Raw genomic sequence first — 18,994 nt, 5'->3', positions numbered from 1 at the left:
AAGCAATCACTGATTAGGGGCGAGGCAATCAAGAAGCTTCTTGTTTTGAATATGTGGAACAATGATTATTCAACACTTGAAGCAGGCGCGTTCAAAATTGTGACTAATTGAGCTCTCCAGAGCAACATGAAGTTACTTTAAATCTTTACACTATTATTGTTTTGAGAATCCACTCAATCCAATCATGAAAAATATCATAAAACAGAATAACAGAAGGGCAACAACTCAAATTCTGAGTCAAGAGTTCTTTTGGCAGGATACATACCTCTCGATCAAGACCGGGCGCCACGGTCACAATATCCCCCGTCTCACTATTGATGGTGAACATGTTTGGGATGGGACTGTGTGGTGTCTGGGATAATATTCGATAGCGCACCATCCCATTGGCTGTTGTGTTGTCATCAGCATCAAAGGCAGACAGGTGCATTACATAGGTTCCTGAGGAAGACACACATATTTGCCAATGTGAAACACAACATCTGTTCGGCGGATAAAACACTGGATATAAATATTTGACCATGCATCCATTTTCAATAGTGTTTGTCTTCATTAGGATCACGGGTGGACTGACTATCCTGGCTAACTTTTGGGGCGAGAGGCACGGCACGCTATGGAATGGCCGCCATCCAATTGCAGTGCACATATAGTGAGTTGATTTTTGTGAAAACATTTTTTTAAAAATTAGTTCTTGCACTTAAGTTTTGTTTCTTGTTCAGCATTTTGTACTGTCCTTGAATGGTATTTTTTATGCACAGAGCCTTTTGCATTGGGAAAAAAAATTCAAGTATGTGGTTATTTCGTTGTTTGCTTCAAAGTCACTGTTGTTGGGTTAGATAATGAATCTTTTATACATGTATTTAAAAATTAATATAAAAATGAAAAATATTAAGAGCATGTATTTAGCATGTATGCATGTATTTTGCCTATGTGCGTGCTCCTACAAAGTATGTGGCCCCCAAGTAACACTGATGAAAAATTGTGGTCACCTCCAGCATTTAAGTTGCCCATCCCTGATATAGGCAAGCATTCCCACTCACATTCACACCTATGAGGATTCTAGATGCTTCATTGATATTTTTGGAACATAGAAGAAAACCAGAGTTCCTGGTGAAAACCCACACAAGCACTGGGAGAACATGAAAAATCAACACAGGTAGGCCAGAGCGGAAATATGAACACTGTTTGTTTTGAAAAATACACATACATATGGATGAATTTCAGTTATGGGAGTAATGTGTGTCTGGCAGTTAGAATAAATGGATTCTTTGTTTGAGAAGCGTAATCAAGTGCATCATCTTGGGCGGTGATATTTTGACTATATTTACAGCATCAGTATTTGGGTAAATACACTATGTAACCACAAATTACAAGGACAATGCGGTGTGCATTGCACCAAATCTGCAGAAATGGGACGAGCAAGTGCAGTGTGACACCTTGAAGCAGCTGTAATTGTTTCCAGGTCTGGACGGTTCACTCTTAGATGTTAAGGAAAATAGGAATACTCCAATGATGAGCACACATAGCACAAAGCTTCTGAGTGACATTATATCGCAGCTTGAATATTGTCTAATGAATGAACATCAGTTGCTTTTATATGAAAAGAGTCAAACCCACTCGGTGAAAAACAACACAATTTATTTATCTTTCACTATAACTCCGACATTCTGTAACTGGAGGATCACTCCCATCACCCAGTCTCCATATCTGCCTGCTTCTACCTAATTGGCAGTGATAGTGATATCACAGTAGTGACGGCCCCTGTCCGAGGATAATTGCACCACAGCTCCTATTTCAAACTTCATTACATTTCAAAGCAACAATTTGTAAATGACGGGGCCAGGGGGAGTACTCTGAGGGCCTCACAGCAAGACGTAAGAATTGAGTGAGGGATGAGGGAAAAAAAAAAAACAGGATAGGCCCCTGCTCGATTTGGTTTGAAGTGGAGGGCCAATCAGTCCTTCACCATATGCTTTTCTTGTGGAGATAAAGCGATAGATGGAAAGGAGATGAAGAATGTGTCACACATCGCCGAGGTAATTACATTAAGCTGCACTCTTAAGGGGTTTAACGTAAGCCCTTTGTACGGGCGTCCTAAGCCGTGCCTGACAGGATTAAGTCCCTGTAATGACTCTTTAATTTGCAAACTAATTCAAGTCTGTAATTGGCCTTCCACCGAAACCACTGGAGCACAAAATATTCTAAATTTCTCAGTTTTATGATTATTGTTTAGCTGAATGGCACACACACACACACACCACATAGACTTGTCTGCCGCACAGCGGGGACGAAACCAAGTGAGAGAGTGAGGAAGAAACCAATAAAGCCTGGCAATATAGCACACTGTCTATCCATCCATTTTTTTTTATACTGCTAGTCCTCATTAGGGGCACGGGTAGGACTGCAGCTTTCAAACGTTTTGGTGTTTTCGGATATCCTACTGGTAGGTTATTCGGGTATTCGTACGTACATACATACATACATACATATAAAAAAATAATAATAATAATAATATATATATATATATATATATATATATATATATATATATATATATATATATATATATATATATATATATATATATATATAACAAAAAACACATTTAGACTTAATAAAGAATGACCAACTTTTATTTAACATTTTAAACTCAACCTCTCCCATTAGATTAGGTTGACTTCTTCCTCACACCGTACACATAAATAAGCGGGTGCGCGAGTCTGAAAAAAATGTGTCAAGCATTTTTTTTAACTGAGATACTTAAATTACTCGAGGACCCGTGTCAGCTGTAGTCACGGGTGATCTGGCACCTATCCCAGCTGATTTTGAGGGAGGGGTGGGGTACACAGCAAACAGCCAATCACATAGCATATATAGACAACTGAAGACTCTTCAGGACATGGATGTTTTCAGAAAGCGGGAGGAAGCCGTAGCGTACTGAGGAAAAAAAAACCTCAAGCATGGGGAGAACATGCAAACTTCACACAGAAAAGTTGAAGATTCAAAGCTAGGACCACTGACTGTAGGGCAGGCGTGATTCACCACCAAGTCGTTAGTGATTAAAATATATCAAAAAGAAGAAATGGGAGGAAAACAAAATCCCTCCAATGAGAGACCACTTTTAGCTAACCTGTTAGCAAAAATTATTGGCTTCCAGAAACCCACAATTGTTTGACCAGGAATTAAATATCAATTACCATAATTACAGACAAAATGAAACAACTCAAGTTACTGCATATTTAGAGCTGGCCCAGAAACAGGCACACTGCCATGTTTATTTCACAATAATTTGCTACAAAATAACACATTAATATCTCATTTGTTATAATAATTTCATGGTTACTGAGATGAAACAAAAATGCACATTTGAGCGCACTCTACTTAGAAGATATGAAGTAACCCAGCATGGTACTTTGAATCCTGTGTCTCCATCCTAAGCACCTCCTTTTGTTTATGACTATACTGCTAGAGTGGAATAAAGAAAAGGCGCAACAGGGAGCGGAATCACCATTATTTGAAAGAAATGTTCAACATTCCTTTTCAACAGCAAACATTGTTCAATATCGATATCAGTTTACTGATGCGCTTAGATTCACTATTCAACCTGTTTGATGCCATACTGGTACCTGGTTTTGAGCCTTCATCCACTGAGCCATTGTAGACTTGGTTCTTGAACTCCGGTCTATTGTCGTTCATGTCGATAACAAAGATATACAGATCAATGGGGTTCTCCACTTTGTTTCCGTTCATGTCCACAGCATGTGCTCGGAGCTAGAAGACAATCATTTTTCAATATTCAAAACAAGTTTCAAACATGACCTATTTGATGCACAAACTGCTTGCGCCAGTTGTATAGGGTTGTGCTTTCAAGTTAACAAAAGTTACCAGTTCGTGTCATGGAATGCTGTCTAATACTGTCCAGACTCTTGTATAGAATTGCATCATTACTCAAATGAGCTAAACTTTCTCATATACTGTATATAACTTATGTACAATTTTAGATTTCGGTGAATTTCTGAAAAAAAAAACATACAGTCAACTAATTTCATGTTTGCAGTACTGAGGAATAGTTTATAGAATAGAACAGTTTGTTTACTGACAGAATATAGCAGGTGTACATGCACGGTGTTACCCCGGGGCTAGGGGGTGCTATAGCCCCGTCAGAAATTGGTCTATTTATTTAAGTCAGACAGGGGCGGGCTGAATCTTTCAATTAGCTGCGCGTTAGGTTAGAGTTATTACACGTTCGTACGTATTTGCAAACATGTTCGAACGTATTTGAAAAGTACATTCAAAGGTATTGAGAAAATGTAGGCAAAATGCGATTAACGTATTTTTTCACAAAATGCCACGAGGTATTGCGCAAGTCAATACCCTGTGGCATTATGGTAAAAAACGCCATTTTTAGCATTTAGCCTGTCTTTGATCAATACGTTCAAATGTACTTTGCAAATACGTTTGAACGATTTTGCCCGTCAAAAATCTTTACTTCCACGCTTCAGTACGAACTTGCTTATGGTGTTTACCATACGTTTATTGAGAAAAAAAACCTGAGACAACCTCTCAAGTAAGTGAAGTCAAGAAAATATATATTTTTCCCCATTAAAAACTAAAATACATCATCGTTAATTGCTTGCTTCTCTGGTATGTAGTGGATGAGACTATACTAGTATTTTTCTTCCATTTTCTCCTGTCCCACTTGCTCTTGCAGTAGGTTCTTAGCTCAGCAGAAAATAATATAAGAGCACATTGTTTTACATTGTGGAAAGTGCCTTGACACTCTAATTAGCTTTCTAATGGTAGCTATCAAATGCAAATGTTTGTGGGTGTGTAAGGAAGCGAGCGTATTAGACAAAATGTTCAAAAAGAGATAATAATTGGTTTGACTAACAACAAAGTGAAGGTAAAATAAAAACAAACGTGTGTGCAGCTTTTGCTTCAGTCACATAATGAGATTAATATCTCATGCTACTAATGTAAACTATAGGGCTATAATATTAGAAGTCGTTCATTTATTGTCTGAGTTAATCGAAGGACGAACAAAATCAGCATGCCGCCCTTAAAATGTTTTTGAAAAACAAAGTTGAGCACAAAGTGAGGTCACAGGAAACGTTACGGATACATGCCTTGCATATTCACCTTCCAAGGATATGGACTGTATGATAATGTGTTGTCTACTGACTTCATATCTAACAGTTGTGGTTATCTCAGTAGAAAGTCTAACAAGAGACAATATCTCCTATTGGAAGCTGTGTCTGTTTTACAGGGCAAATGTAAGTCTGAGTCAGGATCAAATTTAAGGCTAACAGCGCTCTGCCTGCTTGCATCTCAGAATAACAAACACAGTTGGCTCATCGCAAATTCCCTTCAGCTGCGCTCGGATCAGTGGAAGGGGATTTCGCCAGTAATCAAAACATGGTATACTTTTTTGACAGTTTTGCTTTCTATGAAGTAGAGTTAAAAAGATGAATGTTAAGGATAACAACATGAGAAAATAACTGAATAATAAGGGGAACATTGGGATTGGAGGATCCCCCCATCCACATGACAGGTGAATGTCTACTTAATGGGCTGAAGAGCCTTTGGTTCTTTCTTTCTAAAGATGGACTCACTCACTTCACCTGGGATTGTTTACAGTATATCTCCAGGCATGACTTATTCAGTGATATTCCTGTCTGCTGGAAACAAGGTTGAGTTGATATTGTATGATGTGATGTTTTTTTTTTTCCTTTTATACTGCCGAATAAAACAGGTCCATACCTATTCTTTAAAATTGCCAGAAATCAGTACTGTGCAAACAACCAGTGCAGCATCTGAGGGCCCTCTCTCATATGAAGCAAGCATATTATCAAAAGGGAGGTAAAAGTCGGCATGGGAGAGAAGGAATAAATCAGTAAAATTACATTTAATTGCGCTGTCATGTATGGATAATTGAGGTACCCTTTGATCTGAGCTTGGTTGATGGGGAATACGCTTTTTGGCTACTAGGAGGATATGAGAGTCAGATAAGTGAAATCGCCTGCAGGCTCATTGCGGCAGGATATGGAATAAGCATCATCCTTTGCAGGGTTCTTCTCCGAGGAGAAGTGAAGATCCTCTCCACTAGAGCCGATCATCTCCTCGTCACCATTTGCTTCCACTCCCCACCTCCACTGAAATTGCATCTCCAGGTCTCCTCGAGGTTAATTTAACTTTACTTTCTTCACTACATTGTCTGATCTGTCCTGCACCCAATATCCGTGCGCTGCCATCCCATCTCGGCAGCTGAGAGCCAGGTCCTTTATCTCTGCCCGCTCTCCTCCCACAATCCCACATGCGGGCGCACTCTTAATTCAATAGTTGAAGATTACACTTATGTTTAAAGAAGGGAAAATGTAATTCTGGATTCACATTATAGTTATTATCATAGAACACATGAGGAGAAAAAGCAGAGCGGCCAGTGTCCTGTGTGTGGGGACATTGTGACAGATGTATCTGCAACATTACCATGGTTTTTCTTGAGACTGTACCTTGTGGATTGGTTTTCAACTGCTTTTTAACAAAGTACACATGGAAATCGCTTTGTTCTGTCTTTGAAGTGGAATTCAGTTAGTCAATCTGTCTCAGTTTTTTAAATCATATTAAATGTGCGTAACTTCCTTTAGATCTTACAGCAGCTAGTGTAAGATGTCAACACAAGAGAGATCCACACAGATATTTATTGTGTCTCACTATGAAATCGTATTTCACAACCGCTTTCTCAACAACCAATAGGGAGTTGAACTAAGCATCTGTTCGTGAGTGTCTGCCTCAGTAAATCAGCTCATTGATTGGAGCTTCTTTTGGGAATAGGGCTGCTCATCTCTAATTAAATAGGTCAGGGCTGCTTGGTTAACGAGTCTATAATTTGGATTTGATTTACATATAAGAGATTGATAAGAGGGAGAGAAAGTTGGACGGACTGGGAAGAATGGTATGAGCTTGGGTAAAACATGAATGTTCATTTTGATACGCCTGGCACATAAAAACAAATGCAGCCTTGGTGAACAACCTTTGTCTATTTTTTTTTATATGACAGCACAATGTAGCTTAGGTTATTTCCTGCGATAAATTTTGTCTCACAGTCACGTGTGTGTGCGACTCACATGGTAGGATGACCGATGTTCTCTATCCAGAGGTTTGGTGACAAACATCTTTCCAAGCACAGGTTCGATGTTGAAAACCTCATTAGGTGGCTGATCCGCTCCCACCCCAGTGATGCTGTATCGGATGGAGATATCCTGGTCTTGGTCTGAACGAATCTGTGGCACCAAAAGCAAACGGAATAATACACAATTAATGACATTTTCAGAACATAATGAAACACACGGTTACCACTTCTTTTGGTGCGACTGTATATGCGCAATATTATGAGGTGTTTATTATTCAAAGGCAAGCATGTGATCTATTGCCTCTAAATTTAATAATTCTGTCCTTGCACTGTGATCTTGGCAACCTGATATTGCATATTTTTCACAGGAAGTGCTCGCAGAAAAAAGGCACAGAGGGCACGCACTGTTATGTTGACGTGCACACATTTATCACCAACTGGAATTTCAAGTTATCGCATGCTCAAGGACTCCATTAGTGTTGCCACGGGGATGGTTCTGTTTGCAGCTCAAAAATTAATTCAATACTTTGAGGAAAACAGAAGAAATCCACATGTATTTACTGTTTAATTGAATTTAATTGGACGATTCCCTGGTACTATAGAATGCAAAATAATTAAACAAGGAAATGGAAAACAAATTTATTATTATTCTTTTTAATTAGTTTAGAAACGCGGAAGCCGAGGGGGTTGAGAGTGAAAGTTTAGTGGGACTCGTCAGCGCACGGCCGTTCAAAAATAGAGACGGACCGGCCTATATATGGGTACTATTTTTTACCCCCCGGGAACAATGACAGATGACGGACGATGAAAGGGTATCCTCGCTGCTGACGGATGACGGATGCTCAATTTTTAGTAAAAATGCCCAGCTCTGGATATGACATGTTAATATAGAATATACTGCAGTATAGAATAGTAATGAGGACGATTATTACACATAAGCAAGTGCAGTTGGCTTGTGGTCACACAAGTACACAAGGCTGGTGAGCCCTCTTTTATCAAATCAATAACTTGTACTTCTGCGGAAAGGTTGAACTTGACTTTGCCTTTCATCACTTGAGGAACCAATTTAGCCTCTCGTCTGACATAGCAGGAATGGCGTGCTGCTGCCCAGAAGGAGCCTGAGCGACTAATAAGGCCACGGAGAGGATGTTCCACACAAGACAGGTGTCATCCCGCTTCTCCGCACTGGTGCAAAAAATATCTGTCACCATCACAGACACTGCCTATCACCTTCTCATCGCCAGCCTCAACAGGAAGACGATTTGAGTCTTTGATCCAACAAAGGTGAAGCATCAGCTCCAACCAGAAGAAGATGATAAGGAGCTGTCACGGTATCCTGTCAGTGCTAATTGTGCAAGTGTTTATGGGGTGTTTTCTGTGGAGGGTTTCTGCAGTCTCGAAAATTAACAAACAACAGGTTTCCAGCAGTTCAACCTTGAAATATGAACCCTCCTCAATTACCGTGGACAGATTGATTGCGAGCAGATACTTAATTCATCCACAAGGGTAAACGGGCCAGAGTGGCAGCTCCAGCTTCCTATTGGGTCCCATTTGGAGATAAAAGCAATTATTACACTTCCATACATTTAAATCCTTCTGGCACAACGCCTGTTTCTCCTCCTCCCGCCTTGTCTCGACACTTCTCTCCCCGCCTTCCTTTCCAACTCTTTACTCTGGCTCAGTGGTCCTCCGCCCAGTTCGTCTGATCTCTCCCCTATGCTGTGCACTCTCATCACTTTCACTTGCTTTGCATCAGGTCTCTGTGAGGACGACGGCATGCGTGAAAAATGAAATTACTTCAGTCCGTTAGCTTTGCCAGTGCAGAATAAATCCTCCCCAGATAGGAGGCGATAGCACTCATAAATTCCGTTGGGGTTTTCCTGTTCCTTTTGATTTTACTCTTGTTTTCAAGCGGTTCGTGTTTGGGGTTTGGATTGTACATGCTCCTCACACTTATTCCAGGCTATAGCGTTCCCAAGATCACATGTATGACCTTGCAGTTTACATGCATGCATATTTGCTTTGTTGTCAGTTTTTGTGGCATCATTTTAATTTCAACTTTTTGTACATTTCTTTTGGTCACCCCGTGCATACACTGTCCTTTGCACGCTACTGCGTTCTAATAATATATGTCACAACAGGTTAATCACAGAGCAGTTGCATCATCTTATCGTTCTCTTCCATTTATTGCTGGAAATTGCAACAAGCAGGATTTCATTTCAATTCATTATGCCGTTTTAGGTTCTGTGGGAATATGCGGAGATTCAATTTAACTTATTTGTGGGAAAGTTGCTCTCAATCTATTACCATTATAATAATTACTCAATTATACATGTGTTGTCCAGCAATTTGGCACCCCAAAGGCAAAGTGGGTGTTCACATTTCACACATTTAGACAAAACACAGAGCCACACGTCCAAAACATTCCATGCCTTATAATTCTCAAACGAGAACAGTAATCCAAACAAATTTGGCTTATTCTCTCCCACATATAGTAAGTAATAGTGTACTGGAAGTAATAGAGGAACATAGATAGTAGGAGTAACGACTGCTGTCAATCGGCATCAGACATTACACACTGTTTTAATAACGTAAACGTAAACAAATCAAAGTGTTGTCCTCACTGCAAGCCAACATGCCAGCCTGAACTTTGTTTATATTATTATTGATGTACTTAGGGTGTAAAAGTTGCTAAATATAGTGATATATCGTATATTATAATATATCTTACTAAATTGGCTACGCTTGCTTAGGACCTCACTTATACTAGCATCCACACGTAACGTAAAATAAAAGCACAACTTTCAAAATAAAAGCATTGGATGATTTTAGGTCAGAAGGTCAAAAGATTTTAGCAACTTCAAAACAGGTTTGAAAGATGAATTATCTTTGTTGTCTTGATTACCAAGATCATTAAAGATTGTTTAACACTTTACTTTACAATTTTCAGCTCCGAGATACAAACATATAGTAGCAAAATAAAGTCAGGTATTTATTCTCCACTATAATGAGACCAGGGGTCTCAAACTTGCAGCCCGGGGGCCATTTGCAGCTGATATTTTCGTGCCCTCAACTTGACATCAAAGTTTAATGTTAGCTCATGTCATGTCATCTTCCAAACCGCTTATCCTATATAGGGTCGCGGGGAGTTGCTGGAGCCTATCCCAGCCGTCAATGGGCGAAGGCAGACTACACCCCGAACTGGTCGCCAGCCAGTCGCAGGGCACACATAGACACTGTCACTGAGCGGGAATCGATCCCACGCTGCCCGCACACAACTCAGGCGTGTGTACCACTACACTATCAGCGGACATGTTAGCTCATTTCCTTTTTTTTTTTTTTTTTTTTTGCTATGTCGATACGTCGGGTGATTTGTATTTATTTATTTATTTATTTATTTTGAAAATCATTTAGGGCCTTCCATACTGCAACTTAGTCCCCAGAGCTGGGCATTCTGTCTTTGTGAAAGTGAAAGTTTAATCAGACTTGGTGAAGGACGGCCGTTAAAATTAGAGGCGGACTGTCCTTTAGACAGGTATTTTTTTTCCCCACCGGATAAAAAGGCGAATGACGGATGACGGAATAAGTAATGGACGCTCAATTTTTCGTAAAATGCCCAGCTCTGTCAGTCTGATAAAAGCTTTCGGCAAAATGTAATTCTGAAGTGACACCAAGTGGGAGAAAAGGATATCCTGTCACCCAGTCATGTCTTTTTCAAAACCTTCCATGAAGAGAAAGGTTGATGACTGGAACAGCCAATTTCAGGAAAAACTGAATGTATAAGGTTTTATTGTTGAGCACAGAGGCTCCCTGACATCTCGTCTTGAATGCAGAGAATGGTTGTAGTGCTCAAGAAATAAGATGTCATTACTCAACTTGACATACTGAGGAGTATGCAAAGTACCAGGGAGATGAAACAGAGAACGGGATCAACCAATCTTGTTCATGTTCTGACAAACATTAATGTTCTGAACTGTAATAAAGACTGAGAAGACTGGATTAGTTGTACTATTTTTTTGAATACTTGAATCCCTTATTTGTTGAATACTTGAGCATCTCTGATGGTATGGGGGTGAGTTTGTGCCCATGGCATGGGTAACTTGTACATCTGTGAAGGCACCATTAATGCTGAAAGGTACAGACAGGTTTTGGAGCAACATAAGCTACCATCCAAGCAACGTCTTTTGCAGGGACGTCCCTGCTGATTTCAAGGCAATGCCAAACCAGATTTTGCATGCGTTACAATAGCGTGGCTTCGTAGCTAGACGGGCCTGCCAGCAGTCCAGACCTGTCTCCCATTGAAAATATGGGGTAGAGGGCAAAATACACAACTGAAGTTGTACATCAAGCAAGAATGGGAAAGAATTCCATCTAGCTTCAACATTTTGTATCCTCAGTTCCCGAATGCTTATTGAGTGATTTTAACAGGAAAGGTAATGTAACAGTGGTAAACATACTCCTGTCCCAGGTTTTTTGGAACGTGTTGCAAGAACCAAATTCAAATTGGGTAAATATTTGAAAAAAAAAGTACATTTAGCAGCATTAACATTAACATTAAATATATGGTCTCAGTAGTGTATTCAACTTAACACAGGTTGAAATGATTTGCAAATCATTGTATTCTGTTTTTATTTGCTTTACACAACTTCCCAACTTCATTGGAATTGGGGTTTTTAAATACCCTTAATTAATACAGAGAGTTTAGAATGTTGACGTGGTAATCAACAACCGTTCCTCTTTGTCATGTGGCCCTTATTGAAAATGAATCAACACTCGCGAGCCTTCACCACTTAGTTCGATACCACCTTAAAAGATGATTCAATACATATTGATATATTTGGGTGGATGGGTGAATCGATTCAATGCAGTTCGAGTCAATGCACTCCCATCTTTTAAAATGAAAATGATTTTCCGATTCAAATCGTTTTTGTTCCACCCCTACTAACCTCTTCCCATGTATTGCTATTGTTAAAGGGAAGAGTCTTGCAGCTTGTGCTGAAACACACACAAAAAAAGTAATTTAATGACTTCGCCATTATATTTTTATTTTAGTGCTTTAGTGACCACAGATTAACAAATGGTGCCCGCAGACAAGGACTTTAATTATGTCAGCGCTTTTGCCTTATTCGGAACAATACATTTTTACATTTAAGACAGAAACAAAGAAGAAAATAACAAAGATGCTTTCCGATTTATCGAGACTGTTGGATAAGGGAGTGCACTCAATGAGCCTTTGTGTCAGTTGAATAATAGCTTGAGGTGATGCATATTGAGTATATTAAAAGACCACCTTTCGCATTAGTCAAAATAACATGGAGACATGGGAGTTAAGCAGTCGATTACTTTTCTTGTTATTGCTACAAGAAAGTCGTCTGGTCTTTAATAGTGCAGGCTTATGGCAAATTAGAGGTGCCATTCTACCTGGAGGTATCAATGTAGGGACTCTCCGTTCTCCCAGGCACAGAAAATCAACATATGGCAGCAATCGTGGTGGCAGACAAAGAGTGACCCCACCCTTTTGCTGTGGCTTTTCAGGGTTGGAGTGTGAGGGTTTTCTATCCTCTGTCTGTGTGACTTTTTCATTAGGGGATTGATTAAATTGTGAAATGGGGAAAGTGATGGATGTATGAATAACTTCCCAAGTTGCTCCCTGAGGCTTGGACAAGGACAGAATCAAGGACCCCTTGGTACTCACGCTTCCTTCCCAGCAAACCCAATCTGGGTAATTAGAGTAAAGAGCGTCAGGGACTTCAAGGGTATGGAAGCCACCGTCAAAGCCACATGCACATTCACTGTGAACCTTTTATGTACAATACACACACACGCACGCAATGTGGTATGTGCTGCTGCTACACAAGAGTGCAGCGCTGCGCCACCGTACAGTAAGAGAGATTTTGGCGGACTGGTTTCAGAGTAACAACATAAAGATATTTTGGTGAAGTTGTACACAACGAAAAATGGTGTGTTGAGTTTACTCGATTTTATTTCATCGAGTGGTTGCATGAAATAAATCCATCTGGACCCAAATAAGTAGTTAGACGAGTACTCTTCTTAAAAAATGTATCTGGATCCAGATGATGTTATTTCTTCCAACCGCTTGACGGAATTCAATTCAACACACCATTTTTTTTCAGTGCACATTCAATTTGGCATAGAAAAAATGGACAAACTGTTATTAATGCAATGTCCGACCCCGTATACTGAGCTCTGGGACACAAGGCAAAACATCCTACAGTGACATGGTAAATAAGGCACGACAATGGACGACTTCTTTGAATGTAACAGACTGGCTGAAACATGTCAAAATACATATTTCGACCATTTTTAACGTTAAACATGTTAGCTGAGCAAAATATAGCATAGACACGCATACTTAGTATCAGCTCCTCATTTTAAATGAACAACTTTATGTTCAAGCTAGCAGGAAAACAGGCTACTTCCTGCTCAGTAGCTTAGCAACTTGTCCCAAATTACAGCACGTCCCAAGTGCCGTTGTCGTCCCTGCATTCCTCCCCACAGTGGGCACCACACAAAACAGGTGCAGTGTTCAAGGCAGAGGTGGGCTTCGGGAGGAAGCCTTCCCTCCTTCTTACGTGAGCTCCTCGCAAACCTGCATGAAACAAGTAAAGCGAGGGGTGGTTTGACTGCACATATGGGCAGATCATATGGGGGTAAAAATAATTTGGGCAACAGGCATCACAAAGTAAAGGAACATCCAAGGGCATACGTGTGAAAGGAAGGTGGGAGCGAGCCAAAAGTGTTATTGTAGAGCAGTGGGTGCACTTGATATTGACCGGAAGCCTGACAAAACGTGGCTGCTCTCTGCCAGATCGAAGAGATGCGGCACTTCATTGCTATTTCTCATTAACGCATCAACACATGCTCTCACTAAGGGCCAACCTGCTAACCCGTGTGCACGTACACACACACTTACTGTAAATATACGCTCTCCAAGCAGCACAGCCTCTTGGCGAGTCAAAATGTTTCCCAGGGATGTTCTGGCCCCCACTCAAGCAGGCTTGCATAGGATTCTGCTTGGCAAACTCCAACTCAGTGAGGGTCCAGCTGTCATCTTGACAAATGATCCTTGGAAGAGCAAGGAGGTGTGCGTGTTTGTGCAATCATGCTTGTGTGTCTGCCGAGGAGTCACGGCAATGCATTTTTGCCAGATCAAAAAGGTGCTGGATCACGCGCACGGCATGCAGATTGCTGGTCTACATGCACCATATGTGTACATTTTCACCAAAAGGCTTAATTGAGACACACTGACTGAAGCTGGCAGAGGTCACTTTCTTCGCACGGAGTTCACTTTAAAGACAAGAGGGCATAAACTATGTATAGCAACCCGTTACAGTTAAATCACCTCACAAAAAGAAGCCCCAATGAACCATAACATTGTCTCTCATGGGCCACAATGTCAGCCACGGTGCAAGGAGCCATGCATCATTCCGTTTTTATGAACAATGTGGGACGTAAAAGCTTTTATAGGGTGTTAACAGGAAACAGTCTTTTTTTCCTAGGAATGAAGAGCAGATAAAAATGTAAAAAGCTTAAGGGAGTATTGGCCAGATACACTCAAAGTTAAAGGACAAGTTATACAATACGGGCAACTTTTTATTCCGTGATAGACTGTTTATCTTAGCAGCTTTCGTTTTGATACTCTGTAATGTCTTAACCATACAGGGATATCGTTTTTTTTCTTTGGACTGCAGCTGAAATGCTTTAAAAAGATCTCCATGTCTTTGTGTTGGCAGTTAAGGACTTTTACCAGACTCCCCATGATAGAGAGCATTATACTTGCATGAGAAGACTCAGATTCAGACCCGCTATCTAAGAGAAACTATATGGGGCCACATTATTATGGAACATGCTTTTCCTGATATTGTAGCACTAGGAGAGAAAGACACCCACCCCAAAAAAACATGAGCATGTGAAGATAGTTCTTTGTAATTACAATGAAGCTAAATCTTGTTCATGGCGTACTGGCTCGTATATAGACCAAAGTGCCACCTGCTCGCCACCTAATAGAAGTGAACGAGCCAGGAATAGTGCGGCAACTCAGGCCTGACTGCTAACGTGCTGAGTGCTGTTGTGTGCAGCACACAGCTCACTAAAATGTTTATTTGAAGACATGATTTTAAAAAGTAGACGCTTAAAGATCAGCCTTTGAAGTCCTTTGCTTCTGACCAAGCCCTCTCTCTGCCTTTGCCTTTCAGCAAATCACTCAAGAATGGTAGTCAAAGGTAGCCATTAATGAATAAGACACTGACATACAATGTATAATTTAATGAAATTTAAACCAGACTCAGCCAACCCACCCCCCGCACCATCGTGCCTTTAAAGAAATTAGACAGTTCAAGACATTTGTTTAGACATTTAATCACCGTCAGTGGGGAAGCCACCCTCACCCCCACAGCTCATCACTGGCACTCACCTCCCAGCAGGTCCCACTTTGAATATCTTTCCACCAAGTTCACTGCACATTAACTTTTCATGTCTTCTGAGGAATATAGTTTCTTGGCTCTCCTTCAGTCTGGTGATCCTTGAGTTTGCTGAGGCCAATCTCAAAGGGGAACCACATAGAGGCTGTTTGTTAAGCTGTTATTTATCTCCTTCATAAAGTCCTCTTCATCTCCTATTAAACAGCCCAGAACTGTTGCCCTTGACTCACCCATAACTCTTATGTCTTTTGCTGAGAGATGATTTACTATTTAATTTCACACCGACTCAACCCGGGAGGGAGCCTGCCTTCTGCTGCCTCTCCTCATATCAGAGGAGAATGTGTTTTTGGAGGGACTTTAGGCAAAATATGCATGTTTGCGCACCATCTGAGTGCACATGAATGAGTGGGTGGCTGATGTAGGTCTTTTTTGTTGTTTATTTTGACTTGTGCAAGAAGCTCAAGGCCTAGTTTTATGCAACAAGGCCATAGCTAAAAAATGTTCTCTCTGTGAAATAAACTAAACCAAAGCTAAATGTGCCCCATGAAAATGTTTACAACTGCGTCAATTTCTAAATAATCATATATTAAACCACTGTGATAACATTCCACGACAAAGTTAATAGCAACATTGGTTTAGGGAAGTTAATTATTGTGAATACACTGATGACACTAATTAGCAAACCATTTGACAATGGTCGGCTAAACCTGTAGAGGTTACCTACCGACTGTTTTACAGAACCCATTCATTTTGGGAGTTGATCAATTTGGCATGGAAAAAAAACAGCCTGGAAAAGCATACCAATAAACACAGACTGGAAATAAAAGCCAACATCGTAATTCTTTTTCCTTTTTTTATGCCTGTGAAAACCATTACATTGATGTTGCAATACTTAAGTCTGGACCACCATGATGAGCAGAACAAGAGTTGGACATGCAATTTCAGCAACCAAAGCGGCTTAAATCCATCATACTATCAATATCACATAGCACTGTCTTGTATTCCAAAGTCTGCTGAATTTTTTTTGCTGTAATTCTCAACTAATCTTCTTGAAACTTTCAGAGATTTAAATGCATATATTTTATGAGAATCCCTCCTTCAAAGCGGCCAAATTAGCTCGGATTAAAAGTCCAATCGGAAGCAACAGTCTGTCTATTGCCAAATATCTCATTGGAGCCCCTTTCACAAATTATTATTGTTGACTGTTTTGTGAAAACAATCCTAAAAAGTCTAAAGAAAAAAATCGAAATCAAGCTAGTAAAACCTAGACATATTGAGTTCAAAGATATGTAGCTGTGATTAAAAGTTTAATTAATGCAAATGTGTCTTATCGCTTTTCAGTGGTACATTTCAGTTTTTTCATATCAGTTTTTCAGTCACTTCTTGTTTTTTGACCTCCATGATATTATTTGTGTTATAAACAATGCAAGGGCCCACCTTTACAAGTTCCTAGAAGCTCCAGCAATTTGGTGTAACAGCCATTATACAAAAAATTACAACATTGTTACAATTGAAACTCAAGGCAAAGGCAAGATGTTGGTTGAGTGAACAATTTAAAAAAAAATCCTAACAATTGTATTCAGGTTCAATTTTCTATGCGGATCACAGTATATTATAGAAAATTCAAACAAATCAGAGGTTGACCAGCATCCTGGAAAAGATTGTGTTCTACTTCAGGCATTCCCCTGCCCATGATTTGTTAACCATCTGCCAATTCGCTAATGAAGCTGCCAACAAACGTTAAGTCAGCCTCAAGTTTAAATGCTTTTAGATCCAGGTTAAAAACAACACTCCAACGTGCTGCTCCCATCTTTCTAGGTTCATTGAAATAACAGTTATCAAAAATCTAACCAAAATTAAGGTCATTTCTATGTCTCCAGTCTATGAAAGATTTACATGTCAAAAATACCTCTTTGCGTAAGATATTAATGTGTCCTCGTGCGCTCACCTCCTCGCTAATAGTGTCACGCTATTCAAAAATGGTCAAATTGCTTTCATGGTCAAATGTTTCATTCATGAGCAGATAGCCTACGTGAAACAAGACAGAAAGGAACATGTTCTTCCGTCACAAAGACTCCATTAGCCAGTGTAACAATGTAAAGCACTCTCATCTTTCTGCACTGATGTCCTTATGCCATCACAACTCATGGCTGGTTATCAACTTTCATCTGCAGAAGAGATGTTTTTTGGTTGTTTTTTTTTAAATTGGGAATTATTGTGGATTTCACTCATATAAGGGTGGATGCATAGCTTCTACTGAATTTGATAATATTAATTTAATTATTAATAAAATTAGTTTTGTTATTGACATTATTATATGGTTCCATTGCACTGTTATGGGTACATGCTGCCAACTTTTATGCAGAAAGCCATGTTCCATTCCTGCTCAGTTCCCCAACACCCCATCACAACCACTCCCAGGCCTGGATAGATGGGAAGGTTCCGTCAGGAAAGGCAAACAACGGCAACGGGTAAAAACTATGCCAAATAAATCATGTAAGTGACTTGCTGTGGCAATCGTTGACGGGAAGCTGAACTCACAAGATCATGGTTTTATTCTTGGTTAGGATTGATTGATTTATTCAAGCTCTAATAGCTGCTACATTGATAACGACAACAAATACTTGCAATGACTAGCCTAAATGCACATTTGCTTTTCTGAAAGACTACTGTCAGCTTTACAGCACAATAGACAATTGTTTTACAAAATTACATTTGGGAGCGGCCCATCCAGCACAAGATGGGGTGGTTGGAGCCTTGGTGAGCGTTGGAGTTCTCTTCAAAAGCATGCCATTAAACCAAATATGGACACATAGCAAAAAACTAACCTCATCATTTTTCTCAGAAGAAGGAATTCCTTGGGAACCATGAAAGCTGGGCCTGAGCAAATCATCATGTTGATGATGGATGTGGAGATATTTCAGTCTGGAACAACGCGGTGAGCAGACATGCAATCCCTGGATCCAACGCTGCTTAAATCCATCAGCGTATCAATATTACACTGTATATTTAGCCAAACGGCGGTTGTTTGAACTGGAGCAAAATTCACATCAGGGGTTTGGAACGGAAATATAGAAAGGGAATACTCCAGCAGACTAAATCAAACAAAGAGCCAAAATGTGCTATTGAGCAAAACAAATAAAATGCTGACTTGACTGTTTGAGTTCTACACCCAAGTGGACCAAAGTCACTCACTTCTCACACACTTTACAAGACTCATATGATATCCCTGCAGAACACATTTTATCATAATGACTTCATATTGGCAAGAAGCCTGCCAACAGTGGGGCTTTTGTAGCTTTGAGAACAGAATCTGTAAAATATGGCCGCCAATGAAAAAGAGTATATGCACACTGTATTTTTATATGCATCCCTATTTAAAGAGAAGTCAAACCAAACATATTTTTCCAGAATATATTTTATGCAG

At 40.0% G+C, this 18,994-nt stretch overlaps 1 protein-coding gene across 1 annotated transcript in view; it reads right to left on the bottom strand.

Annotated features, from left to right (window-relative positions):
• Nucleotides 1-18,994, bottom strand: part of LOC147153037 (cadherin-4-like) — a 231,124-nt gene that overhangs the window by 34,489 nt on the left and 177,641 nt on the right. Inside the window, exons 7-9 of the mRNA XM_086019937.1 lie at nucleotides 7,122-7,277; nucleotides 3,624-3,768; nucleotides 266-438 (exon numbers count right to left, since the gene is read on the bottom strand). Of these exons, the coding sequence (XP_085876063.1) occupies nucleotides 266-438; nucleotides 3,624-3,768; nucleotides 7,122-7,277 (474 nt within the window). The remainder of the gene's footprint in view (nucleotides 1-265; nucleotides 439-3,623; nucleotides 3,769-7,121; nucleotides 7,278-18,994) is intronic.

Source organism: Filicampus tigris, chromosome 1 (genome assembly GCF_054856515.1).
Source record: "Filicampus tigris isolate MCC_2025a chromosome 1, RoL_Ftig_1.0, whole genome shotgun sequence".
NCBI lineage: Eukaryota > Metazoa > Chordata > Actinopteri > Syngnathiformes > Syngnathidae > Filicampus > Filicampus tigris.
Note: the sequence above shows the minus strand (reverse complement) of the source record. Positions and strands in the feature narration are given on the sequence as shown.